At 49.0% G+C, this 21,034-nt stretch overlaps 1 protein-coding gene and 1 pseudogene across 1 annotated transcript in view; one reads left to right on the top strand and one right to left on the bottom strand.

Annotated features, from left to right (window-relative positions):
• Efhd1 (EF-hand domain family member D1) overlaps positions 1-21,034 on the top strand; it is a 47,189-nt gene that overhangs the window by 6,796 nt on the left and 19,359 nt on the right. The window contains exon 2 of the mRNA XM_038339986.2: positions 20,419-20,566. Within this exon, the coding sequence (XP_038195914.1) occupies positions 20,419-20,566 (148 nt within the window). The remainder of the gene's footprint in view (positions 1-20,418; positions 20,567-21,034) is intronic.
• LOC119821120 lies at positions 1,085-1,424 on the bottom strand (annotated as a pseudogene).

Below are 21,034 nucleotides of genomic sequence, written 5' to 3'. Positions count from 1 at the left end.
GGCAGATGGGAGCCAAGGCATGGCTCATTGGTAGAAGGTTCACTGTCAGCACGCTCTGGGTTCCATCCTCAGTGCAAGCACACACAGACACACACACACGATAGGCAGAGTAGAATGAAGAAAAACAAATGGAAGCTAAGGGCTTTTCTGACCCCTGGACCGTAGCCCTCGCCAGTAGTGACTCCCCTTGGATTTGAAGTGTTCTCACCTGCACTGGGTTTGTGTAGTTAACCATCTTGACTTGAGGGAGAGGCAAGAGAACCCAGGACTGGCCCGAATCCCTGGGAAGTAGCTCCAGGCTGGTCCTCTGAGAGTCTTGATCCCTAGCAGAAAGATGCATGAATGTTCCTCTCCTCCCAGTCCCTTGCTTCCCACCTCTCTCTCTCGTCTCCTCTGCCTCTCATAGTATGGGAAGTTGAAAGACGCTACCTTAAAACAGAGTAATGAAAATGGTTTTTAAACCTAAAATATTTTTGTGATAGGGGAAAAAAATAGCTGGACAGGGTCACTGCTGTGCCCCCCTATGCAGCCCCTTGTCATCTCAAAGGCTAGTGCTGAACCCTGGGTCCATCCAGGCCAGTGACCATGCAGGCAAAGGCAATATTATAATGGGTTTTGCCAAGCTGGAGCTAGCTACCCTTTCCTTTCTTTTTTTCTTTTTTTTTTTTTTTTTTGGTTTTTTTTTTTTTTTTTTTTTTTGGTTTTTCGAGACAGGGTTTCTCTGCAGCTTAGAGCCTGTCCTGGAGCTAGCTCTTGTAGACCAAGCTGGTCTCGAACTCACAGAGATCCGCCTGCCTCTGCCTCCCAAGTGCTGGGATTAAAGGCATGCACCACCACCGCCCAGCTAGCTACCCTTTCCTATGGCCTGCAGTGGGGGTTCTGTTAGTGAGGAAAGAGAAGTGGCCCCAACTGTGTCCCTCTGGGTCTCTTTTGTGAGATAATGCGCCATGATTCTTGTTTGCCTACCTGTTTTTGTTTTTTATGTGTGTGTGTGTTTGTTTGTTTATTTTAGTTTTTTTTTTAAAGTATAAGTCCCATTTTATTTTTCCAAGGTGTTTCCTTCTGTCCTTAAGAAGCCACCTCTTTACATGGGCTTTGGTGGAGGTCCTGGTGCAGGACCAGCAGGTCTAAATCATGGCGGGGGTGTTTGGTTCTTCTGAGCTTCACAACATCAGTTCCTGACTACCTTGCTATGAATAGCACAGCTCACTCAGTATGACATAATGTTTGGGGAGCACATAAGCGTCGAAGACACTTGCTTCAGATATGTCCCTGGCGGCAGCGGCCTCTACAAAGTTCCGGATGACGAACTTCTCAATGGCCTTGTCCTTGGGCACGCACCAGGCGCAGTTAGTGCAGCGAATTGGTTGCAAATGGCCATGGCCCTTTTTGGCACGACCGTTGTTTCTCCTTTTTTTGGTCATCTTGGAGCCAAGTCCCAAAAGAGCTTATTTTGGTTTTTTGAGAGAGGGTTTCTCTATGTAGCCCTTGCTGCCCTGGAACTCACTCTGTAGATCAGGCTGGCCTCAAACTCACAGAGATCCTCCTGCCTCTGCCTCCTGGGTGCTAGGATTAGAGACCACCACTGCCTGGTCCTTACCTGTGTTTTTATCTACCTGTGGGGTTTTGGATGGCAGGCACAGAGGCCAACAGTGGGGCATGGAGAATCCTATCATGGAGGAGGGGTGGCTCTTCGAGTCCTTTCTCCTGGGACACTCATCTCTGTCTCTGCAATCTATCTATCTCCATTGTTTTCTTCTTGCCTATGGGTATGGGCTACTGTGTGGGGCTGTGTGGGGATGTCATGTCCACTGTCTTCCCAACCTTCACTCAGGTAACCTCCACTGCACCCCTCTGAGTCTGAAGGGCCCAGCTGGATGTGCTTGTCTGCTCCTGCCTGCCTTCTGTTCTTGAGAACTGCTTACCATTGCTCCCCTCCTTCCTTCCCCCTCTTTAACCCTCCAGCCTCCTTTGTGTTCTCTACCAAGTGTGTCTTGGGGGTCATGCCTCTGACTTCCTCCTCTCTGAAAACCAGGCGTGTGTGGCATCAACTTGCATTGATGGGCCTGTCCCTTTAGTAGTGGCCTGTAGTTTTGTTGCTAAAGTCCCTAGCCCTTATTAGAGACCTTTGTGTAGGCAGGGTTTTTTTGTTTGTTTGTTTGTTTGTTTTTTGGGTTTGTTTGTTTTTTTTTTTTGATTTTTGAGACAGGGTTTCTCTGTAGTTTTTGGTGCCTGTCCTGGTAGCTCTTGTAGACCAGGCTGGCCTCGAACTCACAGAGCTCTTCCTGCCTCTGCTTCCCGAGTGCTGGGATTAAAGGCGTCCACCAACACCGCCTGGCTTGTGTAGGCTGTTGTATGTGTGTGTATTTGTCTGTCGGCTGGTCTGTCTGTCGTTATATCTTGTTTCGATGGTACTGGGGATAAGAGCCCAGAGCTGTGTGCATGCTAGGCATGTGTTTTACCACTGAGCTACACTCAGCCCCAGCCTATTTGATTTATTCATTAAACGGAGCATCATTGTTGAATGTGCGATGCACATGTGTAGAGGTCGGCAGACAACTCTGCAGAGTCTGTTTCTCCTTTCACTTTTATGTGGGTCCCGGGGATCGAATTCAGGTCTTCAGTTCAGGTCTCTGGCTCGCATGGCAAGTGCTCTACCTGCTGAGGCGCCTCCCTCCCCTCCCTTGTTTGTTTGTTTCACCCTGGCATCCCTTGCTTCTGAACGAAGACCGGTTCTTTGGCTCAGAGCTAGGCCTGGTGTACTGGTGATCACAGCAGACCTCCTTCCTAGGCTAAGCAGGACCTTGGGGATAGGGTGGGGACTGAGTGGAGACCCAATGGTGTGGCAGGGGGCTCCTCGTAGCTGTGCTAGGGTCCAACCTAGTGACCCTCATCGCTGGTGGGTGTGGTGGCTGTCTAGTCTCCCTCTCCAAGGCCAGTGGTAGGTCACAGACCCACCCTCGGCCGACTGCCAGCTTGGACTAGGATTGCAGGAAGCAGAGGAATAATGTTTAGGACTTACAGGCCATTGTGTGCTGGTCCTTCCACCCCTTCCTGGTGGTAAAACACCCAGAGAACCTCTCCAAACCCCCCTTTCGTCTCTCCCTTCCCTCCTCCCTGCCTCAGTGCTTACTGAATACCCATTGTGCTTTGGGAGAGCTCTTGCCAAAAATAGCTCACTGCTGACAGCCCTAGTTCTTTGGCCATGGGGACCTGCTGAGTTCAGTCATGGCCTTGGGGAAGCTGGCCCTGGATCCTGCCCAGTTTGGTCTTGGCAGTGACTTTCTCTGCCCCTCCCTAAGTGCTTTAGTCGCCCCTGCGCAGGGTAGCCAGTGAAACTGAGCAATGCCCCCTCCACCCGCAGCGGTGTTCCGTGCTTGGAGTCACACAGAGTGCCTACTGTATACAGGCTCAGTTTTAGCCAAGCACACACGGGAGCTCGATCCTGCCTTTCTGTGCTCTGCACTGGGGGCCAGCAGCATGCTGACGGTACAGCAAGGTAGTGGAGTCACAGAGCAGCCGGACGACCGGCCCCGTAAGTGGCGGACCTGGAGTCTGAACCCACATGGCTTGTGCTCTGCTCTTCTGTGTCAAGAGTCTTCTTCATTAATGTCCCTTCTACCCCGAGCCCCAGGCTCTAAATTGCAGCCGCCCTTGACACAGATCACTGCACTTCTGGCCTCTGCAGCCTGCCCTAACTCCAGGTCCCACTGGACCCGCCCCCCCCCCCATGTCACACTGGGCCTCGTCCATCTATCATATACGTTGTAGCCATAGGGACCTTGCCTGAGCCCAGCTCTCATTACTCACCCCTTTTTCAGAAGCCCTTGCAGATTAGAGGCAGCATAGAACATTCCTGAAAAAAAAAAAAAAAAAAAAAAAAAAAAACTAGACTCCTCCTTGCTGCCCCTTAAGGCCCACCCCTCCCTTCTCTCACTGGTCCTTCCAGCCTGTCTCTGCCACGCCCTCCAGTCAGTTTCCAGCAGATGATGCTTAGGTTTCTCAGTTACTGTCTTTTCTGTGGTCCCCTCCTCCTCCTGGGAAATCAGCCTTGTGTGTGTGTGTGTGTGTGTGTGTGTGTGTGTGTGTGTGTCTTGACACAGGATTTCTCTCTGTAGCCCTAGCTGTCCTAGAACTCACTCTGTAGACCAGGCTGGCCTCGAACTCAGAGAGCCTCCTGCCTCTGACTCCCCAGAGCTGGGATTAAAGGTGTGCGCCACCACATCCTTCCTAGAGCCAGATATTTTAAAAGAAAGAGAAAAAATTAAAGGCAGGATTTCATTCATTTCAGGCTGGCTTCAGACTTGGCATGTAGCCAAGGGTGACTTTGAATTTCTGATGCTCCTGTCTCTACCTCCAAGTGGAGGCGTTGGGATATTATAGATGTATGCCACCATGCCGTCAGTCCCTAGAGCCACAGGGATGGCATGATAACTAAGCACTCTACCAACTCAACTGTTTCTCTAGTCAAGGATTCTTTACAGTTGAGGGTGACCGACATTTCTCTGTGGTCTTGCTGGCCATCTCGGGGGTGTGGACCTCCTACAGCGATTCTGGGCTCAGTCAAGCGGCAGTTGCGTGAAGGCCCTGTGTACTGCCAGGCAGTGACTCAGGCCTGTGGTAGGGCCTTGTAACTCCCTGGAGCAGAGCCACTGACCTGCTCAGGCACAAGCCTGTAAGTGAGATGTGGAAAAAGGTAAATGACCACTTCTCAGGTTGTGTCCAAGATCGCGTGACCACAGAGTATACAGTTGGGGCCCTAATTAGGTCATTGGTTCTAGCCGGGTGCTCTAGACACTGAAGGCTGCTGGGTTTAAGGTGGTGCCAGCCTAGAAGAGGGCACAGGAAGGAGTCTTGTTGGTGGGGAGGAATGGGGGCAAAGATGGATAGCTGAGGACAGAAGGGTGACATAAGTCAGTCCTCACCTTACACTAAAGCCGGGATGTGGCCTTTGGCTGTCTCCAAGCCCCCGCCCCAAGCTGGCTGCAGGGCTAGCCTTCACTTAGTGCCTCCCCCAGACCATTTTACTTCCTGAATTTCCTGACCTGGGAATCAGCAGGGGTGGGTGCTGCCTGACTATAGCCCCTCAGGATCATGGAAAGCCTCTCGTGTTTGGGGGCATTGTCCCCATAGTCCCCAGCAGGACCGGTTCCAGGGGTACCTCTCTCCTGGGGCCCAGCCCCTCAGAACTTTTCAAGGCTGCAGCTTGGCATGCTCCTTTGGCCAGCTTGGTTGGAAGACTCCCTCCAAGTGTGGTGGACAGGCCTGTGAGCCCAGCTCTTTTGAGGTGGAAGAAACTCTCAAGTTCAAAGTCCTCTCGAGCCGCAAACTGAGTTTAAGGCCGCCTAGAGATGTAATGCTCAGTGATGGAGTGTTGTTTAGCACGAGAGACCCTGAGCTCAACCACTGGTAACCAACCAAAAGAGAAAAATAATCCCGGGACTTCCTCCGTCCCCTGTCTCACACACACTGTCTAGGCCTGCTCCAGACTGGCATCCCACAGGCCACCAGAGCCTCTGCCTTCCCCATCTGCTCATTTCCCCCACCTTCCTGAATGAACCACCTCCAAATTTTCTCACACTGCTCCCTGTCCCAAATCACAGGCCGGCCTGCCTGGGCCAACTCAGACCCAGCAAAACCCAGCCCCCTTTCGAAAAGCACGCTGGGATCATGAAGTAATAGTTGATCCTTAACCAGGTGAGTTCTTTTCTGTGTACTGTTTGCAGCTGAGAACTTATTTGCCTGCAATCCTTTTTTAAAGACTTTTGTTATTTTTGATTATGTGTATACGTTGGGGGGGGCAGGGTTTACATGTGAGTCAAGTAACTTCTGAGTCCAGGAGAGGGAGTCAGGGTATTTGGGGCTGGAGCTGATGAGACATTTGATGTGGGTCCTGAAAACCAAACTCAGGTCCTTTGGAAGATAAGGAAGAGCTCTTAACTGCTGAGTCTTGCTTCCAGCCCCTCTCCTGGAATGCTGGCAACATGTGGAGAAAAGTGGGGTTTGGATGACTAGAGAAACAAACCCTGGGCTTTGATCTTGTGATTCCAGGAGCCTGTGCCTTCCTCCAGAGGAGCCCACTGAGGCTGAATTGTCCCCCGTCATGGCGTCCCAGGGCACCTCTTTGGCAGGTTCTTGGCATTTTATGAGAGGCAGTTCGTTTGTGTGGTTAACTTGTTTGGTCATTATCATGCCTCTTTAGGGTGGCCTTGGAGGCCACCAAACCTTGTTTCCACATAATATACCTGGCATCAGTGGGAGAATTCACACATAGGCTCCCTATACTTTGTTAACTTTTTTCTCTTAGGCTGGTTCCACTCCCTGTTAGCAGCTTTCTTTGGCAAGTATCCCATAGCTCTGGCATCTCCAACATTTTGGGGTCTTCAAAGTAGTCCAGGCTACGACTTCACAACTTCATGCAAGGGCCTTTCCAGTCCTCCTTTCAGGACACCACAGACACATGCCTGACCTCAGTGCCTTTCCTTAGCCCTAAAGGAAGATTCTATAACCCCTTTCTTCTGCTCTTGACTCAGAACCAGAACCATATGGCCAAAGCTGCCAAGTTCTGCTGTTTACTGGGGCTGGAATATGGCCCCCTCATTCAATTACATCTTCACCAGCTTTCTGTCTCTCGCTACTTAAGCTTGCTCTGTGCACCAAGATGGCCTCAAACTCAGATCACCAGCCTCTGTCTTCCCAGTGCTGGGACTGAAGGTGTGCCCCCACCACACCCGGCTCTAAGCTTTTCTTTAGCTCCCCCCCCCCCAGTTGGAAACAAGCTGTGGGATCTTGCCCTGAGGTCACCACTCCCCTTATTCCATTTCTTAATCTGTTTATCTCCTTGAACAGAAGATTTAGCTCCATTCCACTTTCTGGTGGAATGCACTTTTCCTCCTCAAATATGTTTCCTTCCTTAACTTGCTCCTTTTTGTTATATATCTTCATTAGAGTTTACCATTAATATCCACACAACAGAGTCTATACTAGACTGTTTTGAAATTTCTTCTGCCAATGAAACGAATCCAAAATTCTTTGCTTTAGCCTCAGGCAGACTCTTAGGACAAAGGCAAAAGGCAGATACTTCACCAAAGATCACAAGAACAATCTCAAGGCAACATACTAAAATTCTCTTCTGAAACCTCTTGAGTGAGCACCCCCATAGTTCAAATAACTCTTAGCACCACTGTCTTCCATGCTCCTACTAGTTGGCCCATTAAGCAGTTGCTTAAAGCATTATAACACTTTCCAAACCCAAATACCAAAGTCCAAATTTCTCCAAACACATGGTCAGCCCATCACAGCAGTACCCCACTCCTGGTACCAACTTCTGTCTCAGCTAGGGTTTCCATAGCTGTGAAAAGACACCGTGACCATGGCAACTCTTATACAGAAGACATTCAGTTGGGGTGGCTCACTTACAGTTTCAGAGGTTCAGTCCATTATCATCATGATGGAGAGCCTGGTAGCATGCAGGCTGACGTGGTGCTGGAGCTGAGACTGCTACATCTTGACCAGAAGGCAGGAGGAAGTCAACTGACTGTTACCCTGAGGGAAGCTTGAGCAAAAGAGACCTCAAAGCCACCTCCATGGTGACATACTTCCTCCAACAAGGCCACAGCTCCTAATAGTGCCACTCTCATTAGGGGCCATTTTCTTTCAAACCACCACAACTGGTGTTCTACAGCCTTCAAAAAGAGTTCATCTTTTACCAGAAAAGGAAGAGAATTTCCCTAAGGTCCCTAGGCATTGGCTCTGCAAGAGCAGGCTAAGCGGAAGTTCAAACTTGCCTTGTGCTACTCCACATGTGGGTCCACCTCCCCAGCTGTTCCATCCTTGGCTAAGGCTGCCATATACTCACCAGTTGGGTGGTGCCCTCCAAAAATTTATCCTGTGTTGGTACCCAGAGGAGAGGTTTTCCCGAGACAGAAGCCGGATGTTGGCCCTTACTTCAACCTCACTGTGCTCCTGCTACCCTGATGAAGTCAGCTCTTCCAGAATGCCTCGTGTGAGCTGTCCTGCCTCTCCCTTTCCAGGTTATTCTGGCACCCCAAAATTATTTAGCAGCAGACGTCCCCTTGCTGCGCTCTACACCTTTGCCCCTCTGTTGTCTCCTGTGCAGCAGACATCCCCTTGCTGGGCTCTGCATGTTTGCCCCTCTGTGACTCCTGTGCAGAAGTCCCCTTGCTGGGCTCTGTACCTTTGCCCCTCTGTTGGCTCCTGTGCAGCAGGTGACTGCACTGCCACCGCACAGTGCAGCACTTCCATTGTGTCTTCATCCCTTCTGGGACTGTCTTTGTGCATCCTCCTGCCTCAGAGGCCCCAGCACACGTGAGCCTAGCGATGAGGAACGGGAGCTCAAGAAAGCCAAGAGCTGTGGGACAGAAGTGGCCATGAGCAGGCTAGACATCAGAGGTGTGTTAACTCTGTCATTGCGGTCGCCTGCCAAGAGCCGGAGAGAGCACTCTGACTTTGGGAGCGGTGCTAACACACTGAAGATCTGGTTTCCCAGCCTGTTGCAATCGGGAAGATAGGAAGGATAGGCACTGTGATTGCTAGGGAGGACTTCAGGGAACTGGGTAGAGGGACTGAGGTCTGTGACCTCAGGAAGTCCCTGAGGCTGATCTAGACAGGTACAGTTGGGGCCATCAGATTGGGCCTCTGAGTGGCCACCTGCTGGGGGTGGAATCTTAAGTGCCCTTCCCTGACTCAAAAGTGCCTGGGGTCCCACAGGAGCTGTGGACAGCTGGCTCTTATCCAGCTGGATTGGGGCAAACAATGATTCTGACAATCCCACAACTTCCCTGTTCTGTGCTCCCAGCTCTGGTCGTTTGAAAAGACCTACATTTCCAACAAAGCCTTGCTATGTGCGCTTGCAGGTGTACAAGCCTGGGAGCTGCATGCACCCGAAGATAGCTATGAGTGTGCCCTAACCGAAAATCATAAAACTTCTTAAAACAGATCTTTTTCTTTTTTTTCTTCTTTTTTTGAGGGAGGCAATCATTTTTGTAACTCAGTTGTGAGCTTCTCAAGCCTAACTTTGTAGATGACATTGTGTTATGGTGTCAAAGGATTGTCCTGGCTGAGGCACAGGCTCCACCTGCCTCCAGGCACCACCATCTTCCTGAGAAAGCCCTGAGGGGTCCCTGGGGAGTTTCTGATGGCAGAGCCTCTGCACAAAGATTACCCGGTTTCTTTCTTCACTAATGGCAGGATTATTCTGGTGAGGTGAAAGCCAAGAAAACCCAGGGGCTCTGTGGGATGCAAACAAAAGGAATGAGCAATTCATGGGGGGAAGGAGGGCAGGGCAGGCTTCCAAAATTGGTCAGACACTAGAAACCAGTTCTTGTCCCCTCACTGCTATTTTTTTTTAATAGCTAGGCCAGGTTGAGTGGGGACTACCATGGCCAGGGACTTCACCTGCCTCTCCTCACATAGCCTTCATTGTTGCCCAATCGGGAAAAAGTGGAGAACATTGTCCCCAGTGAGCTGGCTCAGAGAGTCTCTTCTGACCCAGAACAGGGAGACAAGTGGTAGGTTACATTTTCCTCAAACATCAAAGATGGTGAAGACTGGGGCCAAGTTGATTCTGGGTAGATCTTTGGGGTAGAAGCCTGGAAGCCATTTACTTGTCTTGTCTGTGGACTGTGACTTGTCTGTGGGTAGCGACTCATGCATAAAAAGACCCCAGGCACCAGTCATAGTGCCTGCGGAGGATTAGCTCCTTTGACAATGTCACAGAGCAGGTCAAATCTCTCCCAGGTACTCAGCAGGGTGGGGCATGTGCCCAGGTCTTCAGAGCCACCTGGAGGGCCAATGGCACTAGAATTCTCCCAATTAAATCCCACAGAACCTGAAGAGGGAAGGGACAGAGAAGATGGGAAACATCGCATATCTAGATGGAAGCCTCTGGAAACGGTGGAAGAAGGGCTTGGGGCTGTGCTACCTTTCTCCTCTTCTTCCTCCTCTTTTTCCTCCTCCACTTCCTCCACTCCTCCTCCTCTTTAATTTTGTTAGGATTTATTTTCTTTTATATTTGAGTGTTTTGCCTGCATGCACATGTTTGGAAGCCAGAAGGCGGCATCAGCTCCCCTGGAATTGGAGTTACGGTTGGAGACAGAGGAGTTACCGTGTGGGTGCTGGGACTTCAACCTATGTCCTCTTGGAGAGCAACCAGTGCTCCTAACCACTGAACCCCAGTCCCAAGGCCTGTGCTGGTTCTTTGCTGGGTGAATCAGGTGAAAATTTTCTGAAATGCTCAGCCGGTGAGACCACTCCTCTGGATGATCAATCATAAGGTGGTAACAGTAGTGCTGTCTTGACCGGAAGTAAACTCTGTTGCATGCGCTCTGAGTCTTGGGTGCCACGCTGTGGGGCCAAACTCAGAATCCAGTCATTCCTAGACCTTACAGATACAGCTCTTAGCTTTTCTGCTGCTCTTCAGGTGTAAACTGCAAAAGACATGATTCAGCTAAAACAGCTAGGATCATTCTTGGGACTGTGAGCAGGCCTTGTGCTTGTCCTAATCTCTTCCAAGTTGAGGGCTTTACAGTTTAAAAGAGGTCACCGGTGGTTCTTGCCTTCCCTGCTACTATAGAAAGCCTATAATCTGGCCCCCGAGGGGCTGGAGAGATGGCTCAGTGGTTAAGAGCGCCAGCTACTCTCCCAGAGGACCCGGGTTCTATTCTTAGCGGCTCTGTGATGGCTCTAACTTCAGCTCCAGGGGATTCAGGGCCATTTTCTGACCTCAGGCACTGCATGCGCTTGGTGCATAGATATGCAGTCAAAACACCAATACACATTTAAAAAAAAAAAAAAACTGCTTGAGAATCCTGTTAAAATTTGGCATGGAGCTAGTGAGATAGCTCATCTGGTAGAGGCATTTGCCCCCAAGCCTGACAACCTTAGTTCTGTCCCAGAGAAAGGACATAGCCACCTAAACAGAAAGACTTTTAGATAAAAGAGAGAGAAAGGAAGGTGAGAGAAAAGAGAGGAGGGACGGAGAGAATACACCAGCTTAATTTAGATCCACCTGGCTGTTTTTATCATCCATTGAGCGAGGCCACTAATTGCCTCCCTCAGTGAGGTAAGGCCCTCAGTAAGCTCTTAATTAACAGCGAGGGCAGGCAGCTATTATTAAGTTGTTGCAGGATTGACCCAAAGACCAAAAGGCTGACACTGAGACAACACACGCACCGCAGAGCAGTTGGAGTTACTATCTTAAGTCCTTTCCCCCCCTTCTTTTGTACCACTGCTGCGTCAATCAGTTCCCGCTTTGTGGGGGGGGGGGGGGGGGGAGTGGGAAAATGAAAGCAGGCCTATGAAGTTCTGCTCTTGCCTGCCTCGCAAGCCCAAGCCCCGAAGGAAGTGACTGCTCTTGGGAAGGCTTTTGTAAAAGGTCACTTTGCAGACAGGACCACGTGTCTGATTTTAAACCCCAGTTCCATGGGGGAGCAAGATGTCACTGATGTGGTCACTTTATAGTCCTGCCAGGACTTCAGTAGATGGCACTAGGCCGATGCTTCTAGGAGGAATCAAAGGAAGCAGCCTGACTGAGCACCAGGGCAGGGCTGTGGGGATGGGAAGCTGGTTGGGGCCTCTTTTCTTTCCTGCTCTCTGGACCTCAAAGGTGTCCCTTCGCGTCTATATGTGCTTTCTGGTGTCAGTCAGGTGGCCTCCCTCACCTTGGCTCTGTTTTCCACCTGGGATTACAGCTTCTGGTGGGCTTCTGCTTCCCAGCAAATGCTTTTCAAAGGCCCTGAACTCTGATCTCAGCCTCTCTTACCCTGTGTTAGAGTTTTATTGTCCTTTTGATTTTGAGACGGGGTCTCTATGTGGTTCAGTCTGGTTTCAAAGTCTTGATGTAACCTCAGCCTTGTGCCTCTGCCCCCCAGTTATTGGAATTGTGGGCTTGCATCCCTCTGCCCTGCTTTCTTTATTTAGAAAGAATATTGAGGGGAGGAGGCCTAGAAAGATGGCTGGTCTAGAGGACCCAGATTGGGTTCCCAGTACCCACAAGGAGACTAACAACTGTCTGGAACTCAAGTCCCAGGGGATCTAATACCCTCTTCTGGCCTCTGCTGTCACTAGACACAATATGGTATACATACATGCAATGCAGACAAAAGACCCATAATTATTTTTTAAACTATTAAAAGGTAATTGGAGGCTGAGACAATGGGTTGGTTAGTGGTTGGTTAGTCACACAAATGTGAGGACCTAAATTCAGAACTCCAGAACCCACATAAAGTTGGACGCAAATAGCTTGTCTATATTCCCAAGGCTTCTTACTATGAGCTAGGAGGCAGAGACACAGGTGAGTCCCTGGAAACTCTCAGTCAACTGTGATGAATGTTAGTAACTCTGCCTCAGGAAGGTAAAGACTAACCCGTCATATTATCTTCTAACATACACATCATACATCATACAGACATGTACACAAACACACATGCGCATGCATGTGCAAATATAAAAGAAATTGGAATTGGGTTAACCCAAGCCAAGTGCTTACTGGGTCCGTTCTGAACTCTGTGAGCTTTCTCTTAGACCTGGAAAGTGTTTCAGACCTCGGGTCTGTTGGAAGGTTTTCCAGGTCAGAATCCCAGAGGGGACTCAAGGATTGCTTTCCTGAGCCAGTCTCTTGTGTCTAAAGGGGAGCCCCTGCTCAGACTGGCCTCATTGGCAGCTCTCTCTGGTGAGCATGGGGAAGGCTCCCTCCCCTCCGGTGTGGCTGAAGACAAGTCTTTGCCTTGTTTGTTGACCTTTGCTTATCACCCCCATCCTTACACCTAATCCTTTCAGCTGCTGCTCCCCCTCCTCTGTTGGGGCAGCATCGGAACCCTCTGTTAATGCCTGGGCTGATTGTGTCTTGATCGCTCCATCCTCCATGGCTCCAGTCTTCTTTGTAAATGTTGGAATGGGCAGTGTGAACAGAGGACATTGTTGTGCATCTCAGCAACACAGTTACTTTAGTGAGCCCTAACTAGGCCACTCCCCTGCCTAAGGTGTAGTGTTGGGAATGGGACCTAAGGTTTGGCGCATGCAAAGCAAGTGCCTTGCCCTTGAATCACAACTCCAGTCCCGAGGCTGACCCTTGAATACAGTATTGCCACCTTCTCCCACGGAAAATTCCCAGACGTGGAAGATTGTGAGCTTGGGATCAGCCTGTGTGATCTGGTTCCCTCCTGTAAGTTTTGGACACATAACCTCGTAGGGATGGGGTTCTGCAAAGTTCCACATTGTAGAAGCCTGTTGACTTTGACCAGGACTCTTGTAACAGGGACATCCCGTTCTAGCCTGTTTGCAAGAGCTTAGCTTTGCAGGGTCAGTTCTCAGTGGTTCCCAGAAAGCTCCTCTCTGCATCTGAAGCCATCTCCTGTCACCATGGGGCTCTGGGCAGCCTCTGGAAGTAGCGTCCTTGTCATGTCCCCCTGGTGTTGTCTACTACTGTCTTTGAGTAGGATTTCAGTCCTTCCCTCTTCCTAGGGTTCTCTCATTGACCAACATCAGCCCCTCTGCAGAGCATCATGGGAGTCGAGAGAGTGACTGCCTTTGTGGGGCTTTGAGTCTTTGCAGCCTGCCTGGCCATTGTTGAGTGTTCTCACAGCCTCCTGGACCCCGCTATTCAACAGATATCCCAAGTCATGCTGCTGAACTCTGTCTCTTCTGCCACCCAGGCTTGAGAAGTTGGCCTGGAAGTGGAGGGGGTTTCAGGACCTTACTTCTTATTATTTTAATTAAAATTTTTATATGTACGGTGTGTTATGTGTAAGTGTGTCTGCACCTTGTGTGTGTGTGTATGATGCCTTCAGAAACTAAAAGAGCTTTCCCTGGGACTGAAGTGACAGATGATTGTGGACCACCATATGGGATCTGGGAATAGAACCCCAGGCCTCTGGAAGGGTAGCAGTGCTTTTAACTGCTGAGCCGTCATCTCTCCAGCCCCAGGACCTTTGCTTTTGAAAACTGTCATAAGATAAAAAGTCAAGAGAATTTTCATGAGTTCATCTGTGCCTGCTTGCAAAAGACCATCCCAAACTTGGCTTATAGACAACATTCCCACCACCTCCATGAGGTCCCAGTGATAAATCAAAGTTTATCGTGGCTTTTTTAGGCTTTTTGGGGTTACTTACAGAGCATGGGTGGGAGCTTCTGGGCAGAAGTGTGGGTGACCCACTTGGGAGGTCTGCAGCCAGCATGGATGATGACTTCCACATGGCTGTGTAGATGGGTCCCTGTCCTCCTAGTTCTTCCCCACCTGTGTGTTATATCCCCTCTGGATTCCCCAGGCTGTCAGAATAACAATATACAACTGGATATTCCAGTGAGGTCCCGTGTCTTAGGGTTTCATTGCTGTGAAGAGACAACACGACCACACCAACTCTTAAAAAGGAAATCATTTCAGTGGGGCTGGCTTTATAGTTCAGAGGTTTAGTCCATTGTCATCGTGATGGGAAACATGGTGGCATGCAGGCAGACATAGTACCGGAGAGGTAGGTGAGAGTTCTAAATCTGGATCAACAGGCAGCAGAAAGAGAAAGAAAGACACTGGGTCTGGCTTGAGCATTTGAAACTCCAAAGCCCACCCACGGTGACACACTTCTTCCAGCATGGCCACACCTACTCCAGCAAGGCTACACCTCCTGATTTCTGCCAAGCAGTACAATTTCCTAATGACCAAGCATTCGAGTCTATGAGCCTATGGGGGCTATTCTTCTTTAAACCACCATATCTCATAACCCTCCCACCCCTTTTCTATGAGGGAATAGTCCACAAGCCCAGCTGGGATGATACTTTGCAAGCAGGCACAGGTCTACTCATGAACACGGTAGCAGTTTGGCTCAGAGGCTAGTCCTGTCCTGTATAACAGATACATATGAAATCTAACTTCCCGTCAACTTTTTAAAAAGTGGTGCTTGGGATCGAACACGGGCCTTGTACACTCTCTGTAAGCATTCTGGCTTCAAGCATTCAGTAGATTCGCACTGTGGTGCAGACATCACCACCATGCGACCAGGTGGCCACAGAGCTTGTTCTTCTTCAGCACTGACAGATTCCCTTGCCCCTCCCCCGGGCTCTGGCTACCACCTCTATACTTCTGTCCCTGTGACTTTAGCTACTCCAGGTGCCTCACAGAAGTGGAATCCTGCAATGTGTGTCCTACACCCTGTTTCACTTAGCCTGAGTTAATTCACATTAACTTTGAATTTACTTCATCTGTGCTTTACCATGTGCCAGAATTTCCCTTCCATTCTGTTGCATGGAACGGATTCACCTCGTTTTCTACATCCAGTCACGAGCTGATGGATACTTGGGTTTCTTTCTCTTTCTTTTTCTTTTTCTTTCTCTCTTTCTTTTTTTTTTTTTTTTTTTTTTTTTTTTTTTGAGACAGGGTTTCTCTATAGCTTTGGAGCTTGTCCTGGGGCTAGCTCTTGTAGACCAGGCTGGCCTTGAACTCACAGAGATCCGCCTGCCTCTACCTCCCAAGTACTGGGATTAAAGGCGTGCCCCACCACTGCCCGGCCTTTGGGTTTCTTTTATTTAACTATTGTAGATATTGTGATGAGCCTTAATGTACAAGTATCTAAGATCCTACTTCTATATCCATAGAAGTAAAATAAATAAATTAAAAAAGAGGGATGAGAATGTGTCTTAGTGGTAGAGTACTGGTTTGGTATGTGTGAGGCCCTAGGTTCAATCTGTCATGTGCGGGGGGGAGGGTGTTCTGGGATTATTTGATCACACTATGATACCCCAAGACTGTTAATAAAGTTAACCTTGAATCGGGGTGGCGTAAATGACTAGCTGACTGGAATTAGCCATAGAGATTCTGGAGAATTTAGGATATGATAGAGAGGCACAGGAAGGCATAGGGAGGGGCTTGGAAAGATCTGCAAGCCTTTTCAATGGGGGAAGCAAGGAGAGGGAGGGTCAGCTGGTTGTTTCTCCACTGCTTGCTTGATCTATCAGGTTTTTACCCCAGTATCTGACTCCCGAATTTTTATTGATAGTAGAAACATTTATATACGTGCTTCATCAGTGGAACGTCTGGGTTGTACGGTGACTCTCTGTTTAGCACCTTGACCCCCTTGCTGTGTTTTATTCCTGGTCCTCAAGCCAGCATCCTTTTCTTCCCTAACGGTATCTTTTGCTTTATTAGTGGTGTGTGTAGATACGCATGCATGCGCCCACATACCATGGCGCTCGTGTGGAGGTCAGAAGATAACTTGGAAGAGCTGGCTGTCTCATCCACCTCTGTGTAGGTTCTGGGATGTCAGGCCTTTACCCACTGAGCCATCTCACTGGCCCCAACTCAGTCAGTGAAATGTTTTGGGCCTAGATCCTTCCCTGACAGATACGCCCCAGCAAGATGTGAGACCACCTTCCTTAGATGGCTCAGGAACAGACAGTTCCCCTTATTGTCTGGGAGAGTGGACCTTTGAGTCTCCCACAAGAGCCTAGTGGAGAGCCTTGCTCACCTGAGCAGTGACAGCAGGGTTAGCCATGGTTTTCTGTTGGGCCAGCTTGACATCTGTGTTTCAAAAGTAAATGAGTGTATGCCATCCCAGCAGTTCGCTTTGGACATATCACAAGCAAACTGAGACGGGAACACTTGCACCCCAACGGTCAAAGTGGGACCAGTTTTTATTAGGACAATGCCTTTTAATAATATCTCTCCCCTGACTCCTTCCAGACCCACCTCCATTTCCTCCCCACCCCACCCCCGCTTTTTCTTAAACCCACTGTGGCGGTTTGCATAGGAACGGCCCTCATAGACTCACATGTATAAACACTTGGTCCATAGAGAGTGACACTGTTGGGAGGTGTGGCCTTGTTGGAGCAGGCAGGTACTGGGAACTCGACCCTCTGCAAGAATAACACAGGCTCTTAACCACTGTGCCACATCTCCACTCCCAAAGTGGCATCATCAAGAAAGGGAAATAACTCAAACATTTATTTTCCTGGCTCTGGGAGTGTAATTTGGAGCCACACACAATGTAGATAAGGGATGTACCCCTGAGTTATATTCCTAGCCCTAGATCTTTGAATTTTAAGTAAAAAAGAAGGCAAACGAGGTCTACACGGAGTCAGTTTTGGCTAACCCATGGAAGTCGTTATTTGCTTGTTTTGAGGTAGTGTCTCAAGCTGTATAGCCCAGGTTGGCCTTTAATTCGCCAAGATATTTCTGCCTCAGCTTCCTGGACCTTTGGGATTACAGGCATGGGCCATCATACCTGGGTACTTGGCATTATTAAGTGATCAATCACCCATCATCCTTTGATGCCTCAGGGTCCTGAGCTGGCCCATCTGGAAACCTAGAGGCACCCTGTTAATCTCCAGACATGGGGCACCCATATTACAGATTCTCAAAGGTCATCACCAGTCACATAGAGATCTTAACTGTCTGCTTTGTAGAGCAACTCTTTCAACAACAAGACTCTGCCCAGTGGGGCCTCAGAGGGCTTGAGGAAGAAACGGCCAATAGAGAGGGCGGTGAATTCTGGCACCAGAAAAGGACACACAATGAACGCTATTGGGGAGCAGGAAGGTCACGAAGGAGAGGCCTTGTGTTGGCAATGGGTGGAACAGCATGAATCAGCCTCTGTGGCTAGAATGGAGGGTGTCAGTGTGGCAGGGAGTCCTGCCTAGCCCCTTCTCCAGCATGACAATGTAGGCTTTAAATGTCACTGCCCACGGTTAGATTTTCAGTTGCCCACAGGCTCCATCCATTTCTTAGTAAATTGTGACAGTTCTCAGCAGAGGTACTTTTTCATTATGGGGGTGGGGGCAGATGGATAGTGGAAAAGACTGAATATAATTGTTTAAAAATATGGTAATATGTGCATAACAAAAATGACTCCTTCAAGCTGGTATAGTTGCACACAGCTGCAGTCCAGCTCTTGGGAGGTTCAGAGAGAGCTGGAAGCTGGTCTGAGCTACTAAACAGGGACATACATATACATACACGCCCGGAAGAGGGGAGTGGAATGGTGGATGGTTCAGTGATTAAGAGTGAGCACTGCTCTTACAGAGGACCCAGATTTGGTTCCAAGCACCCACATCAGGTAGTTCACAACTTCCTGTAACTCCATCTCAGGTTGAAGTGAAGCCTCTGGCCTCTGTGGGTACCTGCACTCATGGGAACATACCCCCCCCCACAGATTCACATACATACACATAGTCTAAAATAATAAAAATAGCCAGGCGGTGGTGGTGCATGCCAGTAGGATTTGCTGAAGGAGGCAGAGGCAGGAGGATCATGAGTTTGAGGCCAGCCTGGGCTACACAATAACTGATGAAGGATTCTCATTGGCTAATAAACAAACTGCCTTGGCTTTTTGATAGGGCAAGATTTAGATAGGTGGAGTAGACAGAACAGGAAAAAGGAAGTGAGGTAGATGGCTCAGACAATTGCCCCGCCTCTCCTCTCTGGCACAGACTGCTGTGCCTCTCCTCAGGGAGAGAGAAGCGATGAAGCCGGCCACCATGTCAGACATGTTGAATCTTTCCCGGTAAGACACCACTCGTGGTGTTACACAGATTATTAGATATGGGTTAGTCAAGATGTGAGTAAGAGGCTGGAACTAATGGTCTAGGCAGTGTTTAAAAGAATACAATTTGTGTGTTGTTATTTCGGGTTTTAAGCTAGCTGTGAGGGAGCCAGGAGGCCGGGAGCGGGGCGGCGGGAATGCAGCCTGCCGCTCCTCATTACAAATAATAATAATAATAATAATAATAATAATAATAATAATAATAATAATAATAATAGCTGGGCAGTGATGATGCATGCCTTTAATCCCATTACTCGGGAGGCAGAGGCAGGCAGATCTCTGTGAGTTTTAAGCCAGCCTGGTCTATAAGAGCTAGTTCCAGGACAAACTCCAAAGCTATAGTGAAACCCTATCTCGAAAAACCAAAATAATCGTCATAATAATAATAAACAAAGGAAATGAAATGATCATTTTAACCATTCAAGTGAACACAGTTTGGGGGCACTAAGCACGTATAGTGTTGTACCGGTAACGTGACCCTTTCCTTGTCCCAGCTTGAACCTTCACCCATTCAGCCGTCTCTCCAGCCCCAGAAAACACCCTTCAACTTTCTGTCTCTATGAGTTTGCCTACCGTCCTTTTGTGACTGAATTCACTCATTGTGGCATCCCCGAGGGTCACCTGTGCTTCAGCATACATCAAAGTTCTCTTCCTTTTTACTGCCTAAGATCATTCTATTCCGTAACCATTCTATATATATATATTGCACTGTGTGGGTGAGTGCATTGTGCTTATCAGCCCATCTGACCCCAGCCCTTGGCTGTAGAGACCTCATTGATGGATTCATTCTTTTTTTTGTTTTGTTTTGTTCTTTTTGTTTTTGTTTCTCTGTGTAACCCTGGATGTCCTGGAACTCGCTCTGTATACCAGACTGGCCTCAAACTCAGAGATCTAGCTGCCTCTACCTCCCTGAGTGCTGGGATTAAAGGCGGGTGCTCCTGGCCTCTTATTTGTTCTTTAAAGCAAAATGTTCAGAACCTGAGCAACAAGGGGTTTCTGGGAAGTAGGAAGTAACAGGAAATATAAGAAGTACTTATTGGGAAGGGAGCCACGGAGCCCTTGGGCAGTCCCATGAGGCCGTCTGTATTGAAAGGGGACCTGGATAAGAAGTAGCTGGGAGGAGTCACAGAGCAGGCATCTGAAGATGTCTGGCCCACGGAGAAGGGGTCAAGGTAAACCTCTCACTTCATGAAGCTGGTCTCATTTCCAGGCAGCTGTCCGGGCTAGAGTGAGGGGCTGGCCATGGTGGGAGGACAGCCACCCACACAGTCCTGAGGACTCAGGCCTGGAGATAAGTGACCTGGAAGTAGAAGCACAGAGCCTGAGGCGAGACCACGCCCACTTCGTAGCCACCCTTGGGGTGGAAAGCAACTTTCAAAGATGCAGAGGAGCAGGAGGGTGAGGGGGTTGCTCGGAATGGCTGCGGCAGAGACAGCAGGATCATCTGCTGTTGAGTGTAGCGTGTGTTGGATTTCAGAGTGTGCCCCACTGCACACCCAGAGTACAACATTTGGAGGTGGTGGGTCTGTGTCGGTTGACTGAAAATGAAAGAGGTGAAGGAGATCAAGAACATGAGAATCAAAATGGTGAACGAGATCCGTTTTGAGCAGGCAAAGAACAAACACTTCTTGCTAAAAGAGGGGTGTCTTCTGATGAGCCTAAAGGGTCCTTCTGATAAAGTGGCCTTGGTGGGGGGGGTTCCCTTCTGATGATGCAGCCTTAAGGGTCACTTACGGTGAAGTGGTCTGAAAAGCCTTGCAAAGCCTGTGGCAGTTGAGTTACTTTTCAGTGGATAAAGCCGAAAGAGTCTCATATCTGGAAAACCAGCGTGTATTGTTTTGCCCTAACCTTGCCTCCTTTGACCGTGCAGGTATGATGCAGGAAGGGACGGCTTTATCGACCTGATGGAGCTGAAGCTCATGATGGAGAAGCTGGGGGCTCCCCAGACCCACCTGGGCCTGAAGAGTATGATCAAAGAGGTGGATGAGGACTTCGATGGCAAGCTCAGCTTCCGGGAGGTAACTATGGCCAGCTGAGCCTGAGAAGACCCCCCCACCCAGTCCACAGCCCCTGGGTGCAAATGGGTTTGCCTCTTGAGAATGCTCTTTGAAAGGATATTTAATCTTCAACTTGGCTTTTAAAAACGTCTTTTGTAAACTGTGTGGGTGGCATGTTCCTATAATCCCAGCACTTAGGAGATGCAGGAGGATCATGAGTTGAAGGCTAGCCTCAGCATACTTAGTGAATTACACAAGACCTGTCTCAAAAAAAAAAAATCTTTCATGGTAACTTATGTCTAGAATCCCAGTACATGAAGACTGAGACAGGAGGATTGCTATGAGTTTCTGTCTATGAGCCATTATGCCTGACTTCTTATATAATGTTTTTTGGGATGTATAGGCTTTATTGGAAGACTTTGTGATGTTTCATTTGGACATGATGTCATATAACTTGTGACAGCATCCTAATGACAGGATGATAGAAAT

Source organism: Arvicola amphibius, chromosome 8 (genome assembly GCF_903992535.2).
Source record: "Arvicola amphibius chromosome 8, mArvAmp1.2, whole genome shotgun sequence".
NCBI lineage: Eukaryota > Metazoa > Chordata > Mammalia > Rodentia > Cricetidae > Arvicola > Arvicola amphibius.
This window is presented reverse-complemented; position numbering and strand designations above follow the sequence as displayed.